At 49.8% G+C, this 20,727-nt stretch overlaps 1 protein-coding gene across 1 annotated transcript in view; it reads right to left on the bottom strand.

Annotated features, from left to right (window-relative positions):
• The window catches only part of TMEM163 (transmembrane protein 163), a 220,790-nt gene that overhangs the window by 2,824 nt on the left and 197,239 nt on the right, over positions 1-20,727 (bottom strand). Inside the window, exon 6 of the mRNA XM_036106950.2 lies at positions 7,661-7,772. Coding sequence (XP_035962843.1) covers positions 7,661-7,772 — 112 coding nt within the window. The remainder of the gene's footprint in view (positions 1-7,660; positions 7,773-20,727) is intronic.

Consider the following 20,727-nt stretch of genomic DNA (forward strand, 5'->3'; position numbering starts at 1 on the left):
ATTGAAACAGGACTGGCACCAAGAGGTACTGATCAGCCTCTCCATTCACACAGGGCACCTCAGTGGGTCCCCACTTCATTTGACCTGTGAGTTTTCAAAAGCCACATGCGAAAGAACAACTCAGAATGGCTGCTGGGGGCCCACCAGGTGTGAGCTGCAAGAGTCCTCGCCTGCCCCCAACACGACAGCAGCCCGGGGAGACGCTCGGGGTCCACACACCTCCCCCACAACAGGCCCCCCTGCAGTTCTGGGGCAGCTACACCTGCTCCCCTCCAAGGTGTTGGTGCCGGCTTCGAGCACGAGGCCTGAGACCGAGCCACCTCATGTTCATACGTAGGGGGCTGGACGCCGAGGAGAGAGGTTCTAGATGAAGAGCAGGGGAGGGTGGTGTCGAGTGAAGCCTGGTCCGACCCCTTTCTCGGGACCCAGGGTTGGATTCTGATACGCTGCTCCCCAATAACAGGAAGCAGCTGGACCTGGGCCAGCAAGGACCAATGGCCTCTGTCTGGGATCTTCCTCTCTTCCCTCAGGTCTGTCCTCTCCCCACGCCAGCTCTCAGCTGATGCCATGACCCGGACCTGCTTAGAGCACGTAGGTGCAGACAACACAACCTCACCTGCCCCACACCAAACCACCACCCACCCTGCCTGCTACCCCCGCCCCCCCTTCTGCAACGCTGTTCCTGCCTGTAGCCAACTCCTTCACCTCTGTTCCTGGAATTCGGTTCCCGTTCCTGAGGCATCCCCCTAGGAGAAACCGCACCTCCCCACCCCCCCGACCCTCAGTCTCCTCCCTGGACCTCCTGGCACCCTCACCACAACCCCGGCTCTGCTGCCCTTCACACATCTCCCGCAAGAGCTGTCTCCCCATGCACCTCCCGCTCTCCTCACCCCTCCCACTCCAGCGCTACCGCCCTGAAGTCATCAGGGACCAAGCTGCCACCTGCCCGGGTTCGTAACCTGCGCTCTTCGCATGGCTAGCTATCCTCGTTCCACTCCAGCCATCCCATCCCTGTCTTCGCTGCTGGGTCCTCCTCTCCCCTGGGGGTTCCCCTACGCAGTGGCGGGAACTTGCCTCCACCACCCCTGCCTCCGCCCTCCCCTGGGTGAGTGCCTGCCCTCCCCACCCCAGGGTCTCTCAACTTGCTCTTCGGCCCAACCTCTCTGCTGAGCTGCAGACCCACTCAAAAGCATCTCAAACTGAACATGTTCAAAGCAAAAATCTCAATTTCTGCCCCCAAACACCTCACTCTCTCACGACCTTCTCTGTAAATGCTGCCGCCATCCACCTAGCTGCCAAGGCCAAAAATCGAAGAGCCCGTCCTTGACATCTCTCACACCCAAAATGTCACCAATCCCAAGCTAACCCGTCTGTCAAGTGATCTTATCAGCTGTTGCCTCCCAAACTCCATCTGCCTCTCACCACCCAACCCCAGGGCACCTGCCCCTTGACTGTACCCCTGCAACAGCCTCTCAGCACCTTCTCTGCTTCCCCCCTGCCCACATCTCCCTCCCCCGCAGACAGCAGCTGAAGGCCTCCAAGAGAAAAGCTGCTCAATTTTGGGTCACATCCCAACTCTTCAAGGCTGACCCAAGCAGCCGCGAGCAGCCCCTCCTGCCTCTCCCGCATCACGCACTGACCTTCCCGTCCACTGCGCTCCCAGCACGCCCCACCTGCCGCCGCCGCCACCCCTGGTCTCCCCCGCGGCCTCGGGACTCACCCCCCGCCCCCGTCAGCCCGCACCGCTCCTCCTGGGGTCTCCCACGCTGCCTCCTTCCCAGGCTGAACCCTCAGAGCCCTGCAACCCATGCACACCCTACCTTCTCATTCTTGCTGTTGTTTCTTCCCCAGAGCTCTTCACTTCCTAACGTGGTATTTTTATTCTTTTTCTTTTTACAAACATCTCTTTCTTCCCCGCTGGAGACATAAGCTTAAGGACAGGGCTTCTGTGTCTCTCGCTGTATTCCAAGCCCCAGAATGGGCTGGCACTTCTCAGGGGCTCAGTGGATGACCACATTAATTAATGAATTAATAGATGGAGGGAAGGAGGGAAGGAGGGCCTGGAACATGGCTTCGGCTGTGCTAAGAGGGCTCCTACTTAGCAGCGGCTGGGCTGAGCTGAGCTGACTCGAGAGAGAGGAAGCCACCCCTGCTGGGCTCTGGGGGCCTCCCAGCTCAGGCAGGGTCTGTGGCCGAGGCCCTGGAGAGACTGCCTCTGAGGGAGGAGGTTTAGAGCCGTTCACTCCTCAACTACAGGCTGGAGCCTGAGGCTCCCTGGAAAGTCAACCTCCCCACTCCCTTCTCAGGGCTGTTCAAGGTTCATACCTGGAGAAGGCTTCCAGCCCATTTCACCTGGATAACAGTGGTGGGGACTGGGAAAGGCAGACATCTCCACCTTCCTTCCATCTGGGGGCCACATCCTCCACCGGCCAGCCCAGGGAACCTCGGGGAGAGGTAGGCCAGGACTTGCCGGGAGCTGGGAGCTAGTGAGGCCTCTTCCAGCTGTGGCCTCTCCCCGCACTCCCATGTCTAGCTGGGCCATCCTAAGAGCTTGCCCTAGGTGCCCCGGAGGCAGCAGGAGAAGAGAGGAGAGGCTGAGTGGTGACCTTGGCTTCACCAGAGATGTGTCTCACCAGCTCCAAGTCCCAGGTCCAAATCTCCAAGTCTTCCACCTCTAACGGTGGAGGCAAGAGACAGGCGGGTTTCCCACCCCATGTTGCCTCCTGGCGTCCCCTTGCCCGAGTGGCCCCTGTGTGGTGGCTTTCTATGGCTTCTCCATGCTCACTTAGCTCTGGACAAGGAAGAAATGGGCTCACCATCCTTTCAATCGCCACTCTCCATGCAGCTCTGGAGCAGACTCTTCTAAAGCCTGTGTTTTAAAAGCATCATGGCCCACCTGCAGCCTTTTGTCACCGCCATGGAAAGCTCTGCACCGGCTGAGTCCGTCCCCGGCCCCGACGTGCGGAACACACTGGCCCTTTCTCCCTGACGACCCATGGTTTTGTCCTCTGCAATCCCATCCTCTGTTCTGCCTCCACACCTCCCCCAGGAGGGGAAGAGCAGGTCCTGAGAAGCAGAGGCCATACCTCCCTCCTGTCTTCTGATCCATCAGGATCCTCTTTCCCCTCTCCCATTTTGAGAAGCTGGCATTTACACTCTTGCCTCTGGCAGTCCCTTGAGTCTTCCTGCCTTTTTTATACATGGAATCAGGACAGTCCTCTTAAAAAGGAAAAAAAAAAAAACCACAAAGGCTCTGCAGCACACAGCTTTTCTCAGAAGGCCACCAAAAGCACCGGCAGAGTCCATTACTCTGTCCCAGGCTACCTGGGCTGGAGTTTACATCTTGGGCATTCTCAGTGTCGGGGGAATTTTAGAACCAAGGGGAAGACAAGGGGGAGCTGGCCACTGCGCGAGGGCAGCCTGGAATCATTTGCTCCCCACTCCTCCTTTATCAGGGGCACGGGGCGGGGGTGTGTGGCCTGGAGCCCCCCAGAGAAGGAGAAGCCGGTGGAGCTGAGAGAGGCTGCAGAGAGCAGGTGAGAGTCCCCCCGCCCGCCACTAGATGTCCGCTCAGCTCCAGCAAGTCACCCTGCTCCGCAGGGCCCACCCCCTGCATGCAGCTAGTTCCCGGGAGGAGCTCCCGCTAGCTGGCCCCACTCACCTTTGCCGGCGACAGAGCCTGACACAGCTAGCTTCACCTCGTCACCTCTCGTAAGCCCGCGCAGGAACGCAGGACAAGCACCCAGGGGCTAGGGGACGATTCTGTATCTGCCGTGCCACATCCTTCAGAATGGACAGCCTTCCCAGCCAGTCGTCCCACAGCAACCCCGAGCTCACAGCCCTGCGCCCCAGACCTCCCATCTTCACCTCCGCGGCACACAAAGCCCTGTGGGTCACACACTTCTGGGCACTACCCCCCACCCCCCCGCAGCCTCACAGCTTGTTCCTGTCCCCTTGGTTAAAACCAGAGCTGTGGTAAAGAGTAAATGCTATTGTCGGTTTAGGAACGCAGTATCCTGTCAGAGGCTCTCCTGATTAAAGGCTCTCCCCGTCTGGCCTTAAGGACTAGGGAAGGATCTGTATAATTAAGCACATTCATTTTATGCAGAAAGTTCTGATTGAAGTTCTTCATGTGCTGGAAAACCATCCCAGCCTCTTGGGGTTTCAGAACTTGAGGGAATGAGGACAGTGGGCCCAGGCCCGCCCCCCCACTCAGTCAGATTTCCATCTGTCGCTGCAGGCCGCTCTGGAGCCCAGCTGCTGGCTCCTGGTTCGAAACCTCCCCCGGGGACCTCTCCACAATCCCCCTCTGTCTGATTGGCACTCTTCACTTGTGCAAAATCATTCTGCCTTAAATAACACAGCCAGCTTCGGCCTAGTGCTGACAGCAAAAATCGCATGTTGACCGAATATTCAAAGCAACCAAACCAAGTTAGACAAGATTTACCACACTGCACGGCACAGAGTGGGAGTGTCTGGAATTTGCCCACACCTGGTGTCCCCCTTTCCCTGAAGGTCTGCTTCCCGGCTGTAAGGACACAGCCCAGCGACAAAGGCTGGGGGAGTCAGCCTGACCCAGTTCACGCACAGCTCCCGCGTGGGAAGGGCCACCGCCCCACGTGACGGATAAGGCCTGCCCTCCCTCCCTGCAGGGGAAGCAGTTTGCTGAACTTGCTTCCCTCCTGCAGAGAGTCTTGCCCCCAGCCCCGGGGCCAGACCATGAGAGGGGCATTCCCAGGGCAGCAGCCACAAGGGACGCCCTCCAGAGCCAGCCCCTCTGAAGACCCCCGACGTTAAAGATAGGCATGGCTCCTGAAGCCCATCCTGCCCCCACCTCCCAAAGGAGGGAAGGAGCGAGAGGAGATAGCTACACACGGTTCCCTACATCTGCTCATCAAAGCAGGAGTAAAACTGGGAGCCCGGACAACACACTTAGCAGGAGGCTGTAATTGGCGCTCCCACCAAGCAGGGGACTGTGGAGCTTGCCGACCCCCCGGGGGTCCCTAATGGGTAACAGGCTTGGGGATGGGGTACCCCGCTGCCTTTACTCTTTGCGATAGTGCTGTCTGTCCTTCTGTGTCTGTCTCTCTCGTCAGCCCCCAGCGACAATTCAACCCCGAGCCCTGCCCGTTTTACAAATAGTGCTGCCACGTCCTCAAGTCCCCCCCATGCTCCACCCCTCTGCCCTCACTCTGTGCAGGCCACCACCCGCCACCCCCGCGGCTCCCCACACTTCTCCCGCCTCAGCTCTTCTTCCCCCCGCTCTGTCTCCCACCTTGACGGCCACAGGGCTCTTTAGAAAACATTGATCATGTCACCATGGGTTAAATATTTAAGAAAACATCCAGAATCCTACCGTGGACCCGATGTCCGGCAGGATCTGCCGTGCCCCCTCATCCCACGTGCCCCTCCGATACCCCAGACTCTCTCCCACCACGACCCCCAGGATGGCTCCCCCCACTTTCTGCCTGTGGGTGGAACAGTTTCCACTCAAACCATCCACTTCCCTTTGTCAAGACCCCTCCCTGGTTCAAGACTGTGATGGAAACACTGCTTGTGTGTAGCTGGTTTTGTGTGTGAAGATTATAGAGTCAGAAGTGAAGTTACTCATTTGGGTGCCTGGGTGGCTCAGTCGGTTAAGCGTCTGCCTTCGGCTCAGGTCATGATCCTGGAGTCCTGGGATCGAGCCCCGTGTCGGGCTCCCTGCTCAGCGGGAGGCCTGCTTCTCCCTCTGCCTGCCATCCCCCCTGCTTATGCTGACACATAAATAAAATCTTTAGAAAAAAAAAGTTATTCATTAAAAAAACCGACTTATCACCATGGTCTTCTCCGCACACCATATAAAATGGGAGGGGGTGAGAAGGACACAGAAGCCTGAACAGAAGCTTAGTATCTGGAATATCTAACAGGAAGTAAGACTGCAGTCCAGGCAGGGGGCCCCTTGTTCTGGACCCCACGTTCATGGTGGGAGGGGCGCGTCTGACTGCTGGGTACACACCCAGGCTTCTGGGGCCGGCGGGGGGGGGGGGTGCACCTCCTGGGTCTCCACTGCAGTCAAGGGAATAGATAAGATGTGGATGCTCTGCAGGCCAGGGGGCTTGGTGTCTTCAGGGCCTAAAGCAAGGCTGAAAGAGGAGCCCCTGGTGAGTACTCTCCGCTGGGAGCCTCCCCAGGCCTGCCCTCCCGGGCCCTCGCGTCCCAGGGAAGGAGACACGGAACCGCCGCTTGGAGAAGCCACAGGCCAGCCAGGCCTCTGCTTCCTGTTCAGGCCTCCAGGCCCTGGCAGAGCCGTGTCCCTCAGAGCAACGGAACAGGACCTCGAAGGGGGCTGGAGAACCCACACGCAGACCCGGCTAATGCCGCCCAGCCTGCAGCTCCCAGCCGAGCACGCCCTGGGCTGTCCATCCCCAAGTACAGGAGGACTCCAAGTCCAAAGGAGGCGTTTCCCGTCCCGGGTTAAAAAACACCAGACCACAAAGATCACAGGGAATGAACACTCCTCCTCAGATTCTGGGTCTGCCCCTGGAGGGGAAAGGGCACCCATTCGGGCCGGGGTGTGACGGGACCCTCTACTAGGCGCGGCTTAACGCAGTCCTCCCGGAAAGCCACGGTGTCTCGGTGGTTGGCAGAGCCCTCAGAGGACGCACAGGCCGTGGCCTCCGGCATGCGTGCAGCGTTCTCACGCGACGGAACCACGAGCTCTTTGATCTGGCTCTGGGAGAGAGCAGTTCATTTATGCCAGAGAGGCTACCGAAGTGGCAAATGCACTTCTGGGGACCAGGCAGGAGGCTGCACAGCAATGGGACAGAAACCTGAAAGAGGCGGTTCGGATTCTGCTGGCCCCGTGCTCTGTAGCACCGTGCTGTCCCAGCAGCAAACCCAGGAGCTGATGCTGGCCGGGTCCTGCCTTCCCCCGGCCTGCCCTGCCCCTGGGTCCACCTGGGAGCTTGAGAAGCCAGGCTGGGCCTCCCATTGCTTAAAAGCAGAGCAGGGAAGAGGACGGCTCAGTCCCAGTCGCCGATCCTTTTACTGTCTTAAACAGCTTTGCTGCTTAAAAAGCTTTGGTTCCATATGGGCAAATGGCCTCCACGGCCCCGGGCAGCCCTGTCTTGTTAGGGCAGAAGCCACCAGCAGGCGCTGCAGGAAGTGGCATTTGAGGAAGGCCGGAGAAGCTGGTGGTCAAAAGGTCACATAGGAGCGCGAGACATGCAGGGTCCATCTCCCCTGGACCCTGTGACGCTGTGTCCTGGCCTCTTGGGTTGGCCATGGAGGCAGCCCCCAATCTCAGCGTGCACCGCCTGGCCTGGGGCACTGGTATAATTACGGCTTCCTGGACTCACCTCCAACTCCCAGAATCAGAACCTTCAGGGGGTCAGGCTCTGGAATCTGTGTTTTTAACAAACATCACAGGCTGGGGAGCCCTGATGCACCCTGTTAAGAGGTCAGAGTGGAGGTGATTCATGAAATTTATTAAATTCCCAGGGTACAAGACATCTGCCCTGATGGGAACCCTGAGAATCATTAAACAGCCTGGGGATGGGAGGATAGTGAGGAACAGATTCCAAATTGTTGAGCTCTTCTGCAGGACAAGCAACTGAATAGCATCTTCCCTCACTGTGAGCTCAGCCCCCCAGAGATCAGGCATATTGGCCTTACTCACCATCTGTTATGAGTGCTCTGCTGGTCAGAACCTTCCCCAGCATAAACTTCAACACAGCCAGGATGCTGCAAAGGATCCCACTTAAGATGGAGACGCTGAACAGGAAATCATCCTAGGAGAGAAAGTTCCAGATTTCAACAGTTCACCTCCCGCTAGAACAGATTATCTGCAAACCACTTGCCTTAAAGATCAGCTTTGTTCAAATGTAGTGATCCGAAGGGGTACGTGCACCCCAATGTTTATAGTAGCAATGTCCACAATAGCCAAACTATGGAAAGAGCCAAGATTTCCATCAACAGATGAACGGATAAAGAAGATGTGGTATATATATATACAATGGCATCTTATGCAGCCATAAAAAAAAAAAAAAAAAAAAAAAACGAAATCTTGCCATTTGCAACGACGTGGATAGAACTAGAGGGTATTATGCTAAGCGAAATAAGTCAATCAGAGAAAGACAAGTATCATATGATTTCATTGATATGAGCAATTCTTAATCTCAGGAAACAAACTGAGGGGGGCTGGAGTGGTGGGGGGTTGGAGGGATGGGGTTGGCTGGGTGATCGACACTAGGGAGGGTATGTGCTACGGTGAGCGCTGTGAATTGTGTAAGACTGATGAATCACAGACCTGTACCTCTGAAACAAATAATACATTAAATGTTAAAAAAAAAAAAAGAAGAAGAAGAAGAAGAAGATAGCAGGAAGGGAAAAATGCAGGGGGGGAAATCAGAGGGCGAGACAAACCATGAGAGACTATGGACTCTGAGAAACAAACTGATGGTTCTAGAGGGGAAGGGGGTGGGGGAGATGGGTTAGCCCGGTGATGGGTACTAAGGAGGTCATGTATTGAATGGAGCATTGGGTGTCATATGCAAACAATGAATCATGGAACACTACATCAAAAACTAATGATGTAATGTATGGTGACTAACATAATAAAATAAAATTAAAAAAAAAAAAAGACCAGCTTTGTTCCCTGAACAAATCATCAGTTGGGTATGCTGCCATCAGGTGGGAGTATCTTGCTTGTTCTCATAGGTCAGTTACTTACCTGTGTCACTAGGAATTGGAAAATATGATCAAAAACAGATAATCCAGATTTATATTCCCTTAGACACTAAATATTCCTTTTCCTGTAGGAGATGCCCCTTCACACTCTTCTGCCAAAATGTTTGGCAATCACTGATCAATAACGTAATAGGGTGGGATGCTAAAAACAGTGCATGCTATGTGCAGTTTTTCATAAATAATTCAAAAAGCAGTTGGAGAATACGGGAACATGTAAGTACACCAACTGGACTAAGAACACTTCAACACAGAGCCTACTGAATTGGCCACAGGGTCAGTCATGGCTGATGCTACTTATAACCATGTTTTTTCCTTAAATTCAAACAAGGCAATTAGAAGTTCGAATTTAGCCTCCAAGGTGCGGAAAAGGCATCTAAAAATAAAATCTGCTATTGACGTTGTTATCTTAGCACTTCCTATAAGTTTTTACCTTAACTTTGCAAGAAAATGAATGAGTCACATACGCAAAAGCCAGCACCACCATCTCATGACATTAGGGCCCACCACGCTCCTCAGTTTGGAGCCCCCGTGCATCGCTCCCATGAGACACAGCCTCCAGATTCTCTCCAATATTAAAATGCAACTTCCAGCAGAAATCTGATAAAGCATCACATATACAAAAGAAGTAAGATTCCTTAAGCATCTTATTACCCAAATTCACTAACCTAGTGCCAGAAAGCTGGGAAAAAGGAAGACAGCCTGTTTTCCTGGCTTCAAAACTGAATAAAATCATTTGAAAAATCACCTCCCTGGAAACAAGATATCTGCAAAGCATCAGAGCATCTCCCCCAGAATACTGATCAATGGTGGTTGGTCTTAACATATGTCCCCAGATCCTTTGCTAATCCTTCTTCTTGGAGGGGCAGCTGAATTCCCTCCTCCCTGAGTATGGGCTGGGCTCATGACGGGTATCTAACAAGTAGGGTATGGTAAGGGGAAAATAGTAACTTTGCAGAAGAGAAGCCTGGCAAATGATCTAAGCCAAGTAATCAAGATTAACAGGACCATTAATGAGTTATGCCGATATCATGTGCTTCCTGATATGACAGGACATGACAAGAAGAACAGGTCTTGGTGTTCTTCTACCCAAGAATCCATAACGTCATCTGAATCTTGAAAAAACACCAAATGAACCCACATGGAGGGACAGTCTACAAAATACCTGAGCAGTACTCTTCACACATGTCAAGGTCATGAAAGATAAGGAACAACCAAGAAACTGTGGCAGATTGAAAACTATGGAGACAGAGGACTAAATGCAACATGGTGTCCTGGACTGGATCCTGGAATGGAAAAAGGATATTAAGTGGAAAATCTGGCAGAACTGGAATGGAGCCTGGAGTTTAATAGCCTAGTAATAGCCTAGTAATCTCGGAGTTCGGGCAAATGTGCCCTAATTATCTATATGAGATGTTTAACGTCAGGGGAGGCTGGATGAAAGATATACGGGAAATCTCTGTAATGTCTTTGTGACTCTTTTATCTAAAATTATTTAAAATTTTAAAGTTCTTTAAAATAATCACCTCACTGAATTTTATTATTATTATTACTACTGTTCTTATTATCATTTTCACCTCCTCAAATTATCAGTAAGGACTATGCCAAACCTAGCCTCTTGGCAGATCCCAAGTCCCTGCTGTGCATGAGGTGACAAAGCAGGGTCCACGAGGGGTAGGGGTAGGGGTGAGGGTGGACAAGGATCTCCAAATCACAACTCCCTTTGTGCAGGGACTCCCTCTAATCATGAATGTTGGCCCCCACAGGATATAATGCAATGTATCAACACAGACCCAGTTGCTGACAGGATTCAGAAAGCCTAAGTTGGGAGATTGACATAGTCAAGCACTTTGAGACCCCAAATTCAGAGACTGAATTTTTGCTTTGCTCAACCCCCATACCTGAAGCCTGATTCCATTCAATCTGTTGGCAAAGCCCTCATCCCTAAATTCCCAGATGTAGAGAGAGTCTGTGTTCACCCCATCTAAGTCCCAAGGAGCTGGGGTACCCCTATGCATCTTGAGAAGAGCCACTATGGCTTTAGCAGTCCTCTCCTGGGTCTGCTATTCCAGGGAGCTCACTACTGGACAGGGGGCTTGGCTGAAGGGCAGTGATGCACCAGCAGACCTTTGCTCCATTGCTTACTGGGGAAACAGACCCGAGCACTCAAATCTCAATTCTCTCTTCCACGGAGGGAGGGATGTGTGATACCTGCAGCCCCTGGCAAGCAAATAATGTGCAGTCAATGTAGCAATTTGTGTTAAAGGGCCCCAGCACGTGATCTATGCACTAACTTATTCCAGCAAACAGCCACACTAAGTGCTAATGGCGAGCCCCGAAGTATGCTAAGCACTCCTATAAAAGAAACGTCGGGAATTGATTACCTAGAAAAAAGTATGCATGGTGCAATGTAAAGAAATATAAGAAAAACTGTGAGTGGGACCCACACTGGCTCGTCAAGGCTTCTGCTTCAGATCACCCACACCACTGAGGCTACACCAGTGAGGGTCAAATGCAGTTCCGGTCCATCTCCAGGGCTCCCGTTGTCTTTGCTCTGCTTCACTCTATGCCCCATTTCCTTCCTTCCAGGCAGCCCTGCTCACTTCAGGGACAACAGCCTGCCAGATGCTTCTTCTGCAGCCCCCACCAGCCTGTAAAGTCTCATCCCTGCAATCAGCAATAAAGCCCTATTCTCTACCATTTAGAGTGGTTCCAGTTCTCTGCTTGAACCTGCAATACCACTTCAGAAGGATGCTTCAAAGCACTTAGAACAGTGCCTGCCTGCTGAAGAAGGCCATCAAGAAGACCTGACTGCCGGTTGACCTGCAAGCTGGACCGGGTAACTGGAGGATCCCCATCCCCCAATCTGTCCTTGGAAGGTGAGTTCCACTTGCCTTCCCCACTCCCAGAAACTGCCCCAAGGATACAGCCTTGAAAGAGAAATGTGCCATTGGGGCTCTCTGGACTGGGTATATGACTGAACCCAGTTAAAACCTCTACCTAAATTTTCAAGATTGGGTGGACAGGATTGTGGAAATCTACTCATCTTGTGGCCAGCCAAGGCAAGCCTCATATATAAGTTCACTTGCTCATAAAACCTACCACCTACCAATCCAAAGTGGTCGTCCTCCTTCTTCCATCTCTTCCTGCCCTCCATATATAGGGGCCAATTTCAGATCACACCTGGGAAGCCCCAAGGAGCTTGTGAACTAACAGTTGGTGAGCCAGCCAGGAAGGAGACATCCACACGAGTTGGTCATCAACCTCTATATGGGGAGGAGGGGCCCATATATTAGATGCTTGTGGACTATTATGAGACAACAGGGGTGATTTTTTAACACCCCTGTGTGAGATCTGTGCACAGCGCACTGCAGCTCAGAAGAGAACAAAGGGTGCTACGGTGGGCTGGCCTCTACTGTGTGCAGTTCGGCTGGCCACTGAGGCCCCACTAGAGGCTGCAGCTCGGGTTCCGGAGTTGGAGGAAGAGCTGAGGATACAGAAGGATGGATGGTCGTCCGCTACTTGGCCGGCTTCGGGGCTGGCCGACAAGGTGGGGGAGCAGGATCATCAGCTGGAGACCTTAGCGTGCCCTTCTGCAAAGCTAGGAGGGGTGCAAGGGATCTTGGATGAAGATCTGGGCACCTGCGACAAAGCCTGGTCAGGATGCTAAGCGGTGGGATCTCTGGGAAAGTGAGGAGAACGCAGAGGAGGATTTGGTGGTGATTGGTGAGGAAACAGACCAAAGAGCCCCATGCCATCAACCTTTAATAGAAGGGAAATTTTTTTTTTTAAAGATTTATTTATTTGACAGAGAGGGACACAGTAGAGAGGGAACACAAGCAGGGAGAGTGGGAGAGGGAGAAGCAGGCTTCCCGCCAAGCAGGGAGCCCAATGCGGGGCTCGATCCCAGGGTCCTGGGATCATGACCTGAGCCGAAGGCACCCAGGCGCCCCTAGAAGGGAAATTTTTAAATAGCAATTAAACAAAACCCTCCTAGGAGAAAACTTGCCTTCTTTCTCTGTGCCTTTAAGTTGTAAATTGTATCATGCCTTTGAAATGTAAGCACCCCAGGAGATAACCACAAGACTGCCCACAGAGACTGAGGAGGAAAAGGAGGAGAGAGGATTTTTAAATACAGACTGCTAGAGGAGCTTCTTTGCCCAATATCTAGTCCTCAGTCTCCATAAGATTACTCATCAAGGGCTCAAGTTTTAGAATGCAAGGTATGGGGTCTCTATTTGTGTCTGTATGTTTATGTGTGTCTATGGATCTATGGATCTATGTTATGTGTGTGTGATGTTTTTATACCTCCAGAGGGCATTGCCAAAGTTATTCTGTAAAAAGAGCCCTATTTAATTATCTTAAGGTTAAAACAAGCTTTAGTATCAAACATGTACGTATGTAAAACTAAAACATAATTTTCTTTCATCTGCTTAAAGGACAAAGTTTTCTTGGACTATTGGTCTTCTTTTTGATGAGATTATAAAAGGTTTTTCTTTACCTTTTAAGTAATCTGCCCAGAAAACAAAGATTCTGTGTTTTGTCAAAATAACTTCCTGTGCTTCATGTTATCTTTATCAGGTCTTTGATTACTTAACAAAACTGAGTTTCCATTAAAAGGGGTATGTTTTTCACAACTAGGTAACTTTCTGTATTTGCCCTTGAAGTCTTTAATTATCACTTTGATTAAATGGATAACTAAGTATTATTTCACAGTGACCTGTGAACCTATTTAATCGGGTGTTTTTAAACCTTTGGGTATTTTTGACAAGCTTCCCAAAAATCAAATTTTCAATCAAGTCTTCACTATGAACCAACTTTGGAATTTTCCAGAGAGTCCCCAGACTATCTCAAAAGATGTGTTCTCTTTCCTTATGAAAGGAAGATGTTGAACTAATTAGGTTTATTTGGTAAGGTGAAATTTCATGGGAAGCATTGTCAAATATGAATGATGCTAAACTTTCTTTAGAGCCCATTTATTTGAAATCCCTAAAAACATGGTAAGTCCTGGTAAAACGGTATTAGTCATAATTTAAAAATGTATGTCACAGAAATAACCAAATTCTCTTGTTAATTACATTATAATGAACTCTCTTCAAATCTTTAACCATGGCCATTTTTAAGTTTACAGACAGTTACAGACAGTTACTGTTTTATTCTGATGCTTTGGCAAGAAGTGTTCCTGCAAAAGTGCTTCACGGTCAAGGAGATTCAAGGAAAAGATTTTGCTTAGTAAAGGTTTCTGATAACTAAGATCAATTTGCCTTCATGTGGAAGGGACAATAATGAAAGTTTCAAGTATCCCCCAAGGCCACCTGCATAGCCCCACAATGTGTTGTGGACCTGTCCCTGTGTCTTCCTTCCCCACATCAGTAAAATGGGCCCGTGACATCAACAATGATACAATGTTAACATGTGAAGACCGCCTTTGCTACAGGACACTGCAGGCTTTGCTGGAGTATCTGCAAGGGAAAAAAAAAAAAAATGGGCAGCGAACCCACAGAAAATTCAAGGCCAAGGTGTTGCAATAAGGTTTAGGGTCTTGTTTGGTCAGGTAAGATGCTCATTGTCCCAGAAGCCGTGATTGGCAAGGGGCAAACCTATTCATCCCTTAGGAGGGCGAAGGAGATGCAAGCCTTGGTAGGGATTTGGGTTTGTAGAGGACTTATATTCCCCACCTGGCACAATGCCCCTGTCTTTTATACCACCTGGTAAAGAAAGGGCACTTACGGTACTAGGAACTAGAGCAGCAAGCCACCTTTGAGAAGGCAAGAGTATCAATGAGGCAAATTAAAGCTCTGGGCTTCTCCCAAACAGGGCTACCATTTGAGTTAGGTGTGTCTATGACTCCAGAAGGTGGGCGTCAGACACTGTAGTGAGACAACAAAGCAGAGAGTGCCCCTAGGATTTTAGTCCTGGCTCGGGAAGGGGACAGAACCTGATATACCCGCAGAACAACAGCTCCTAACATGGCGCAAAACATTCTTCCAGATGGAGCCTCTCGGGGAGGAATGAACCACAGCAGCCACTAGGCTGAGAAGCCAAGGGATGGATGATTCACAAGTGGGCCCCTGTGGGGTCAGGATGTACGGAAGGACATTTGGGTCTGCCTGCAAGGGCCTGAGGCAGTCCTCGCTAATAAAGCATTGGATACCCCAGGCAATGAAGACGCTGATGCCCTGGACAAATAGATGGATGGATGGATGGATGGACGGATGGAGAAAGGAAGAAAGGAAGCAAGCTGAAGCCTTACTTCAGAACAAACCTCAGCAACTGACCGTTTAATAGATACAGAAGACTGGGTGTACAGAGAGTAGCCACCACAATGCCCAGATGAGGTGGCATATTGCCAAGGATGCCAGATTGCACTTGAAATACAGGGACTTGGTTAATGCTCGAAGCATGTCATACGTGTTCTCAACACCCAAGGCAACTGCCAAAGGAGTCTGAGGCCAATCACCAGAGCTCCTGAGTGGTGAGGGTGGCAAACTGATTATATTTATCCCCTTCCACTGCGTGAGGGTTCTAAATATGCCCTGGTTTGTGTGGACACTGACCTGCCCTAAGCTTTCTCAGGTCACTGTGCAAACCAAGCTGCCACCATTAGGGGCTTTAAAAAGCTGAGCATCATGTATAGACACCCTTGTTGAACAAACAGTGATGGGGGGGTCACATTTCAAAGGTAATGATGTACAAGACGAGGCAAAAGAACATGACATGGAATGCAGGTTCCCTAGAACCCAAAAGCAGCAGTTGGTAGAAAGGAAAAATAGAATATTAAAGCAGCAGATGAAATTACTAACAAGTAAAACTACTTTGACGGGTGGACTGAAGTACTCTCCCAGGCTTTCATACATTTAAGTGATCAACCAGGAGGGCTGTGACCACATACGCCAGACCGGGGATCCCTGCCAAGGCCCCCAACATCGTAAACATATGGAAGCTTCAGTCAACAGCCAACGCCCTCTCACTGTGGATCAGCATGCTGTGCTGCTGAGAACACCAAGCCCTATCACGCCAGGGAAAGGAGTTACCTACTGGAATTTGCAATGGGATGTCCCACCACGATGGGTGAATTACTTCAAACTCCTGGATAAGGGGGAATTAATCTCCACTGGGATCCCATTGCCCTGATGCACGCTGGACCTGGTGAAATGCACTATCTGGAATGAACACAAGCCACTGAAAGAGGGGAGAAGGTGGGGTTCCTGACCTGCCATATCCTGCCCCCAGTGCATCCATCTCCTCAGGCCTGACGGTGCTGCCTCCCCAGCCAACACACATAGTATGTACCACCAGGTCAACTTTTGTTGGTTGTTTTTTGGGGTTTTTTTAAGATTTATTTATTTATGTTAGAGAGAGCATGACCAGAAGGGGCAGAGGGAAAGGAAGAGCCTCAAGTAGACTCTGTGCTAAGCACAGAGCCCGATGTGGGGCTTGATCTCACAACCCTGAGATCAAGAGTCGAGCGTTTAACCAACTGTGCCACCCAGGCGCCCCAATCCGGTCAAGTTTCTAAAGTTGCCAACCTCCCGGGGCACCTGGGTGGCTCAGTCGGTTAAGCGTCTGCCTTCGGCTCAGGTCATGATCTCAGGGTCCTGGGATCAAGCCCTGCATAGGGCTCCCTGCTCAGTGGGGAGCCTGCTTCTCTTTCTCCCTCTGCTGCTCCCCCTGCTCATGCTCTATCTCAAATAAATAAATAAAATCTTAAAAAAAAAAAAGAAAAAAAAGTTGCCAACCTCCCTCTCCTCAAAGCCAGATGGGCATTTTTTGTTTCCGCCAGGTACAACCATTTGACTGTCATCTTTGTTCCTTCTGTTGGCCAGGGGTAGGGTATAGCTACCCAGCAAGCCTTAAATGACAGCCAAAAGGCCTATCCTTACTGCAATGTCTATAATGAGAAAGCAGTCTTCCAAAATCAGATAGCCTTGGACATTATTACTCCACCACTATCCAAACAGAAAGTTCTATGTTCCTATCTGATGAGTCTGCTCATGTGTCATCTTTATTAAATCACAGGAGGGCACAAGTGAATACCCTGAGTGATCTGACCCCCAGCCTAGGGGACTTCATACATCGTTTGGATCATGGGGTTCTTGGCGGAAGAAGTTGTCACTGATTATGGGAATTACTGTCTTGACGTGTTTTCTCTCTTGCACATGCGTGCACGGTTGCTGTGGCATCTGCCTCCACGCAGCCCAACAGCTGCCGAATGAGCCACCTCCATGCTAAGGAAACCCCTTGCTTGACCACTCAGGAAAACTGTGGAACAGGGGGCATATAAGATTGTAAAAGCCGGTCATGAGGGATGAAATGTTGGAGGAGGTCATCGAGAACGCATGCCTGGGGGCACCTGGGTGGCTCATTCAGTTAAGCTCATTTGGTCAGACTCTTGGTTTCAGCTCAGGTCATGATCTCAGGGTTGTGGGACTGAGCCCGCATTGGGCTCTGCGCTCAGAGCAGAGTCTGCTTAAGATTCTCTCTCTGTCCCTCCTCTGCCCCTCCCCCTGCTTGCTCACTCTAAAATAAATAAATGTATCTTAAAAAAAAAAAAAAGAACCTATGACTGCCAGTTGTACAAACTGGAGGCTCCCCACCCCCTCCTCTGTCCTTGGAATGTGAGCGCCATTTGCCCCAGCCCCCTGCTCCTAGAAGGTGCTCCAAGGATACAGCCTTGAGACAGAAATGCGGTGTTGAGGGCCGGACTAGGTATGTGACTGAACCCAGTTATAACCTCTATAGAAACTTTTAAGATTCTGGCAGGCAGAAATTACTCGTCCTGCAGCCGCCCAAGACAAGCCTTCTAAATAAGTTCCCATGCGTATTACACCTGCCAGCTACCAATCTAGAGTGGGCTGTCTCTCTTTGGTTTCTCTCTGCCCTCCACTTATGGGGGATGGCTTCAGATTATACCCGGCAAGCTTCCAAGGAGATTGCCAACTAACACTGGCACAGTGTAAATGCTGTATTTAAATGTGGAGAAGCCAATATGCAAAACTCAGGCTTTTCCTGTCCGTGGATTATTTCTACCAACCGCCCCCTGCTTCCAGGAGCAGCTCTGAAGAACGACTGCCTTCCTGAAGTCTGGGAGAACAGAGACCGCGGCTGTCTCAGAGCCTCACCCGCATCTAGGAGGTCTGGCTCGCTGTGCTGCAGTGATCTGCCTCAGAAGAAAGCAAACCCTGCAGAAGAGCCCACGAAGGACCGAGGCTAGCACAGGCCTGCCAACCCCCTCACCCAAAACCAGCTTTCAACATCCTAGAAGCCCTCTGTAATTTCCCCACCCAAGCCCACCTGGCTCTCCTCTCTCCACAGAATGTCACCGAGATGCAGTCATCAGCTCGAGACATCATCAGTCCCTGCTATGGACTGTTTGTGTTCCCCTAAAATGCATACGCTGAGCCCCTAACCCCAATGCAGTGGTTTAGAGACGAGGCCTCTGGGAGGTAATTAGGGTTAGAGGAGGTCATAAGGAGGGGCCCTCATGATGGGATTTGTGCCTTTCTAAGAAAGGGAAGACATTTCTCTTGCCCTCGCTACCCGCATGCCCCGCGGAAGGGCCAGGTGAGCTACCAGTGAGAAGGCAGCTGTCTCTAACCCAGGGAGAGATCCCTCACCGAATACTGCTCCTGTTGGCACCTCGACGTTGGAGTTCCAGTCTCCAGAAACCATGAGAAATAAATCCCTATTGTCTAAGCCACCAAATCTATGGTCTTTTGTTATGGCATCCCAAGCTGACTGAGACAGTCCTAAATATAATTTAAAAAGGAGTTTCTGAGAGGATTCCTTCCCAAGGATCAGGAAGCCAGGGCAGATAAGGCTACTGATGAGAAACTGCAACCCCAGCAGGAATGTACCACCGCTGACTTCTTTCAGAGTGTAGCCACACCAGTGATGTCTCCGCTAATTCTCATAGCCCAGCCACGTGGGACTCTGCAGTGGAGAAACCAATGCACAGAGGCTAAATGACTTGCCCAGGGTCACTCAGCTAAGGGCAGGACCTGGATTTGTTCCCAGCTGTAAAATGTACCAGAGTGCCTCCTCTATGGCCTCGTAAATATCTCTCATGTTACTGGACCACGGACTCTGTAAAAACAACGATAGCCTTTTCCTGGTTAGGTATTCAGTTTTCACTGTTAACAGCACTGGGCCCCCATGATTTCTCACAGCTCAGTCTTTACTTAATAGGCAGGAGATCAGAGCAAAAAGGTTCAAAAAAATCAGCCACTCACTCAGAAGCCAAGGACAAATATGAATTAGCAGTAAGTGATAGAGATTATCCATATCCATGCTGGCAAGCTTCTTTATGACCTTGTAATGGTGTAGGCCTTTTATAACCATCTATAACCAAAAGCTATAAACAATTGATAATACTTGACCAAACAAAATTAAAACATATGCAGGGGATATGTTATATACAAATACAAACTAGGAAAAAATATTATCACAAAGGGTTAACCTCCCTAATATATAAAGAGCTCTTAGAAATCTCCAAGAAAAAGGCCAAAAAAACTGATAGAAAAATGGGCAAAGGAGAATTAGAAAATAATGAATTTTTTAGAAGATTTTATTTATTTGAGAGAGAAAGAGCACATGAGAGGGGGCAGAGGAAGAAGCAGGCTCTCCCACTGAGCAGGGAGCCCCATGCGGGGCTCAGTCCCAGGACCCTGAGATCATGACCTGAGCCGAAGGCAGATGCTTAACCGACTGAGCCACCCAGGTGGCCCGATAATGAATTTTAAACATATGAAAGATGCTTAAACTCATAAAAGAAATGAAACCAAAACTACACAGAGATATAATTTTTACCTAACCAAAAGGATTAAAAACTTTTGCTTCTTGAAAGACACTATTAAGATAATGAAAGAAAAAATATTCACAAACATATTTGTTAAAGGATTTGCATCCAGAATGTAAAATTTCCACAACTCTGTAAGAAAACAGAGGACTCGTTTTTTTAAAAATGAGCAGATTTGAACAAACATTTCACCATACAAGATACAGGACTAGCAAATAAGCACATGAAAAGATGGCCAACATCATCAGTCAACAGGGAGATATAAATCAAAACCACTATGAGATACTCCTACATACACATTAGAATCAGTAAAATTAAAGAGGTAAGACCAACTGCAGTGAGGATGTGGTGTGACTAGAGTTCTCATACACTGCTAGCATGTATATGATATACATATGACTTTGTAAAAACAGATCGGCCATTCCTTATAAATGTAGACTTACCATAGGACTCAGCAATTCATTGGTATTTACCAAGAGAAACAAAAGCTTCTGTCCACACAGAAACTTGTACACCAGTGTTCTAAGCTATTATTTTCAGAGTCAAAGAACTGAAAACACCCCAAACGTCCAACGACTGGCAAATGGAGAAACTGTGATGTATCCATGCGATGGAATACTACTCAGCAGTGAAAAAGAATCAGCTACCGACACATTCAGCAAGAGCATGACTGCACTGCCAAAGCATTACACTAAGTGAAAGAAAGCAGACACAAGAGATTAAATAACTTATTATTTCACTTATATCACATTCTAGAAAAGGAAAATTATGCTGACAGAAAGCAGATCAATGGTTAGGGAGAGAGGGTAATTAATGACTTCAAAAGTGCATGATGGAACTTTTTAGATTGACAGAATACTCTGTATTTTCACGGTGTTGGTAGTTCTGTGACTATATGCATCAGGGGGCACCTGAGTGGCTCAGTCAGTTAAGCGTCTGACTCTTGGTTTCAGCTCAGGTCATGGTGTCAGGATTCTGAGATCGAGTCCCACATCAGGCTCCACACTCAGCATGGAATATGCTTGTCCCTCTCTCTCTCCCCACCCCCCCTTAAATAAATAAACTCTTAAAAAAAAAACTCATCAAATTGTACGGGTGAATTTTATTGTATGTACACTGTATTTCAATAAAACTCAGTTTTTAAAAAAGCAGTTTATCTCAGGGATCCTTAGGTGACAATTACTAATATTTACATAATTCAG

Source organism: Halichoerus grypus, chromosome 4, assembly GCF_964656455.1.
Source record: "Halichoerus grypus chromosome 4, mHalGry1.hap1.1, whole genome shotgun sequence".
NCBI classification, from domain to species: domain Eukaryota; kingdom Metazoa; phylum Chordata; class Mammalia; order Carnivora; family Phocidae; genus Halichoerus; species Halichoerus grypus.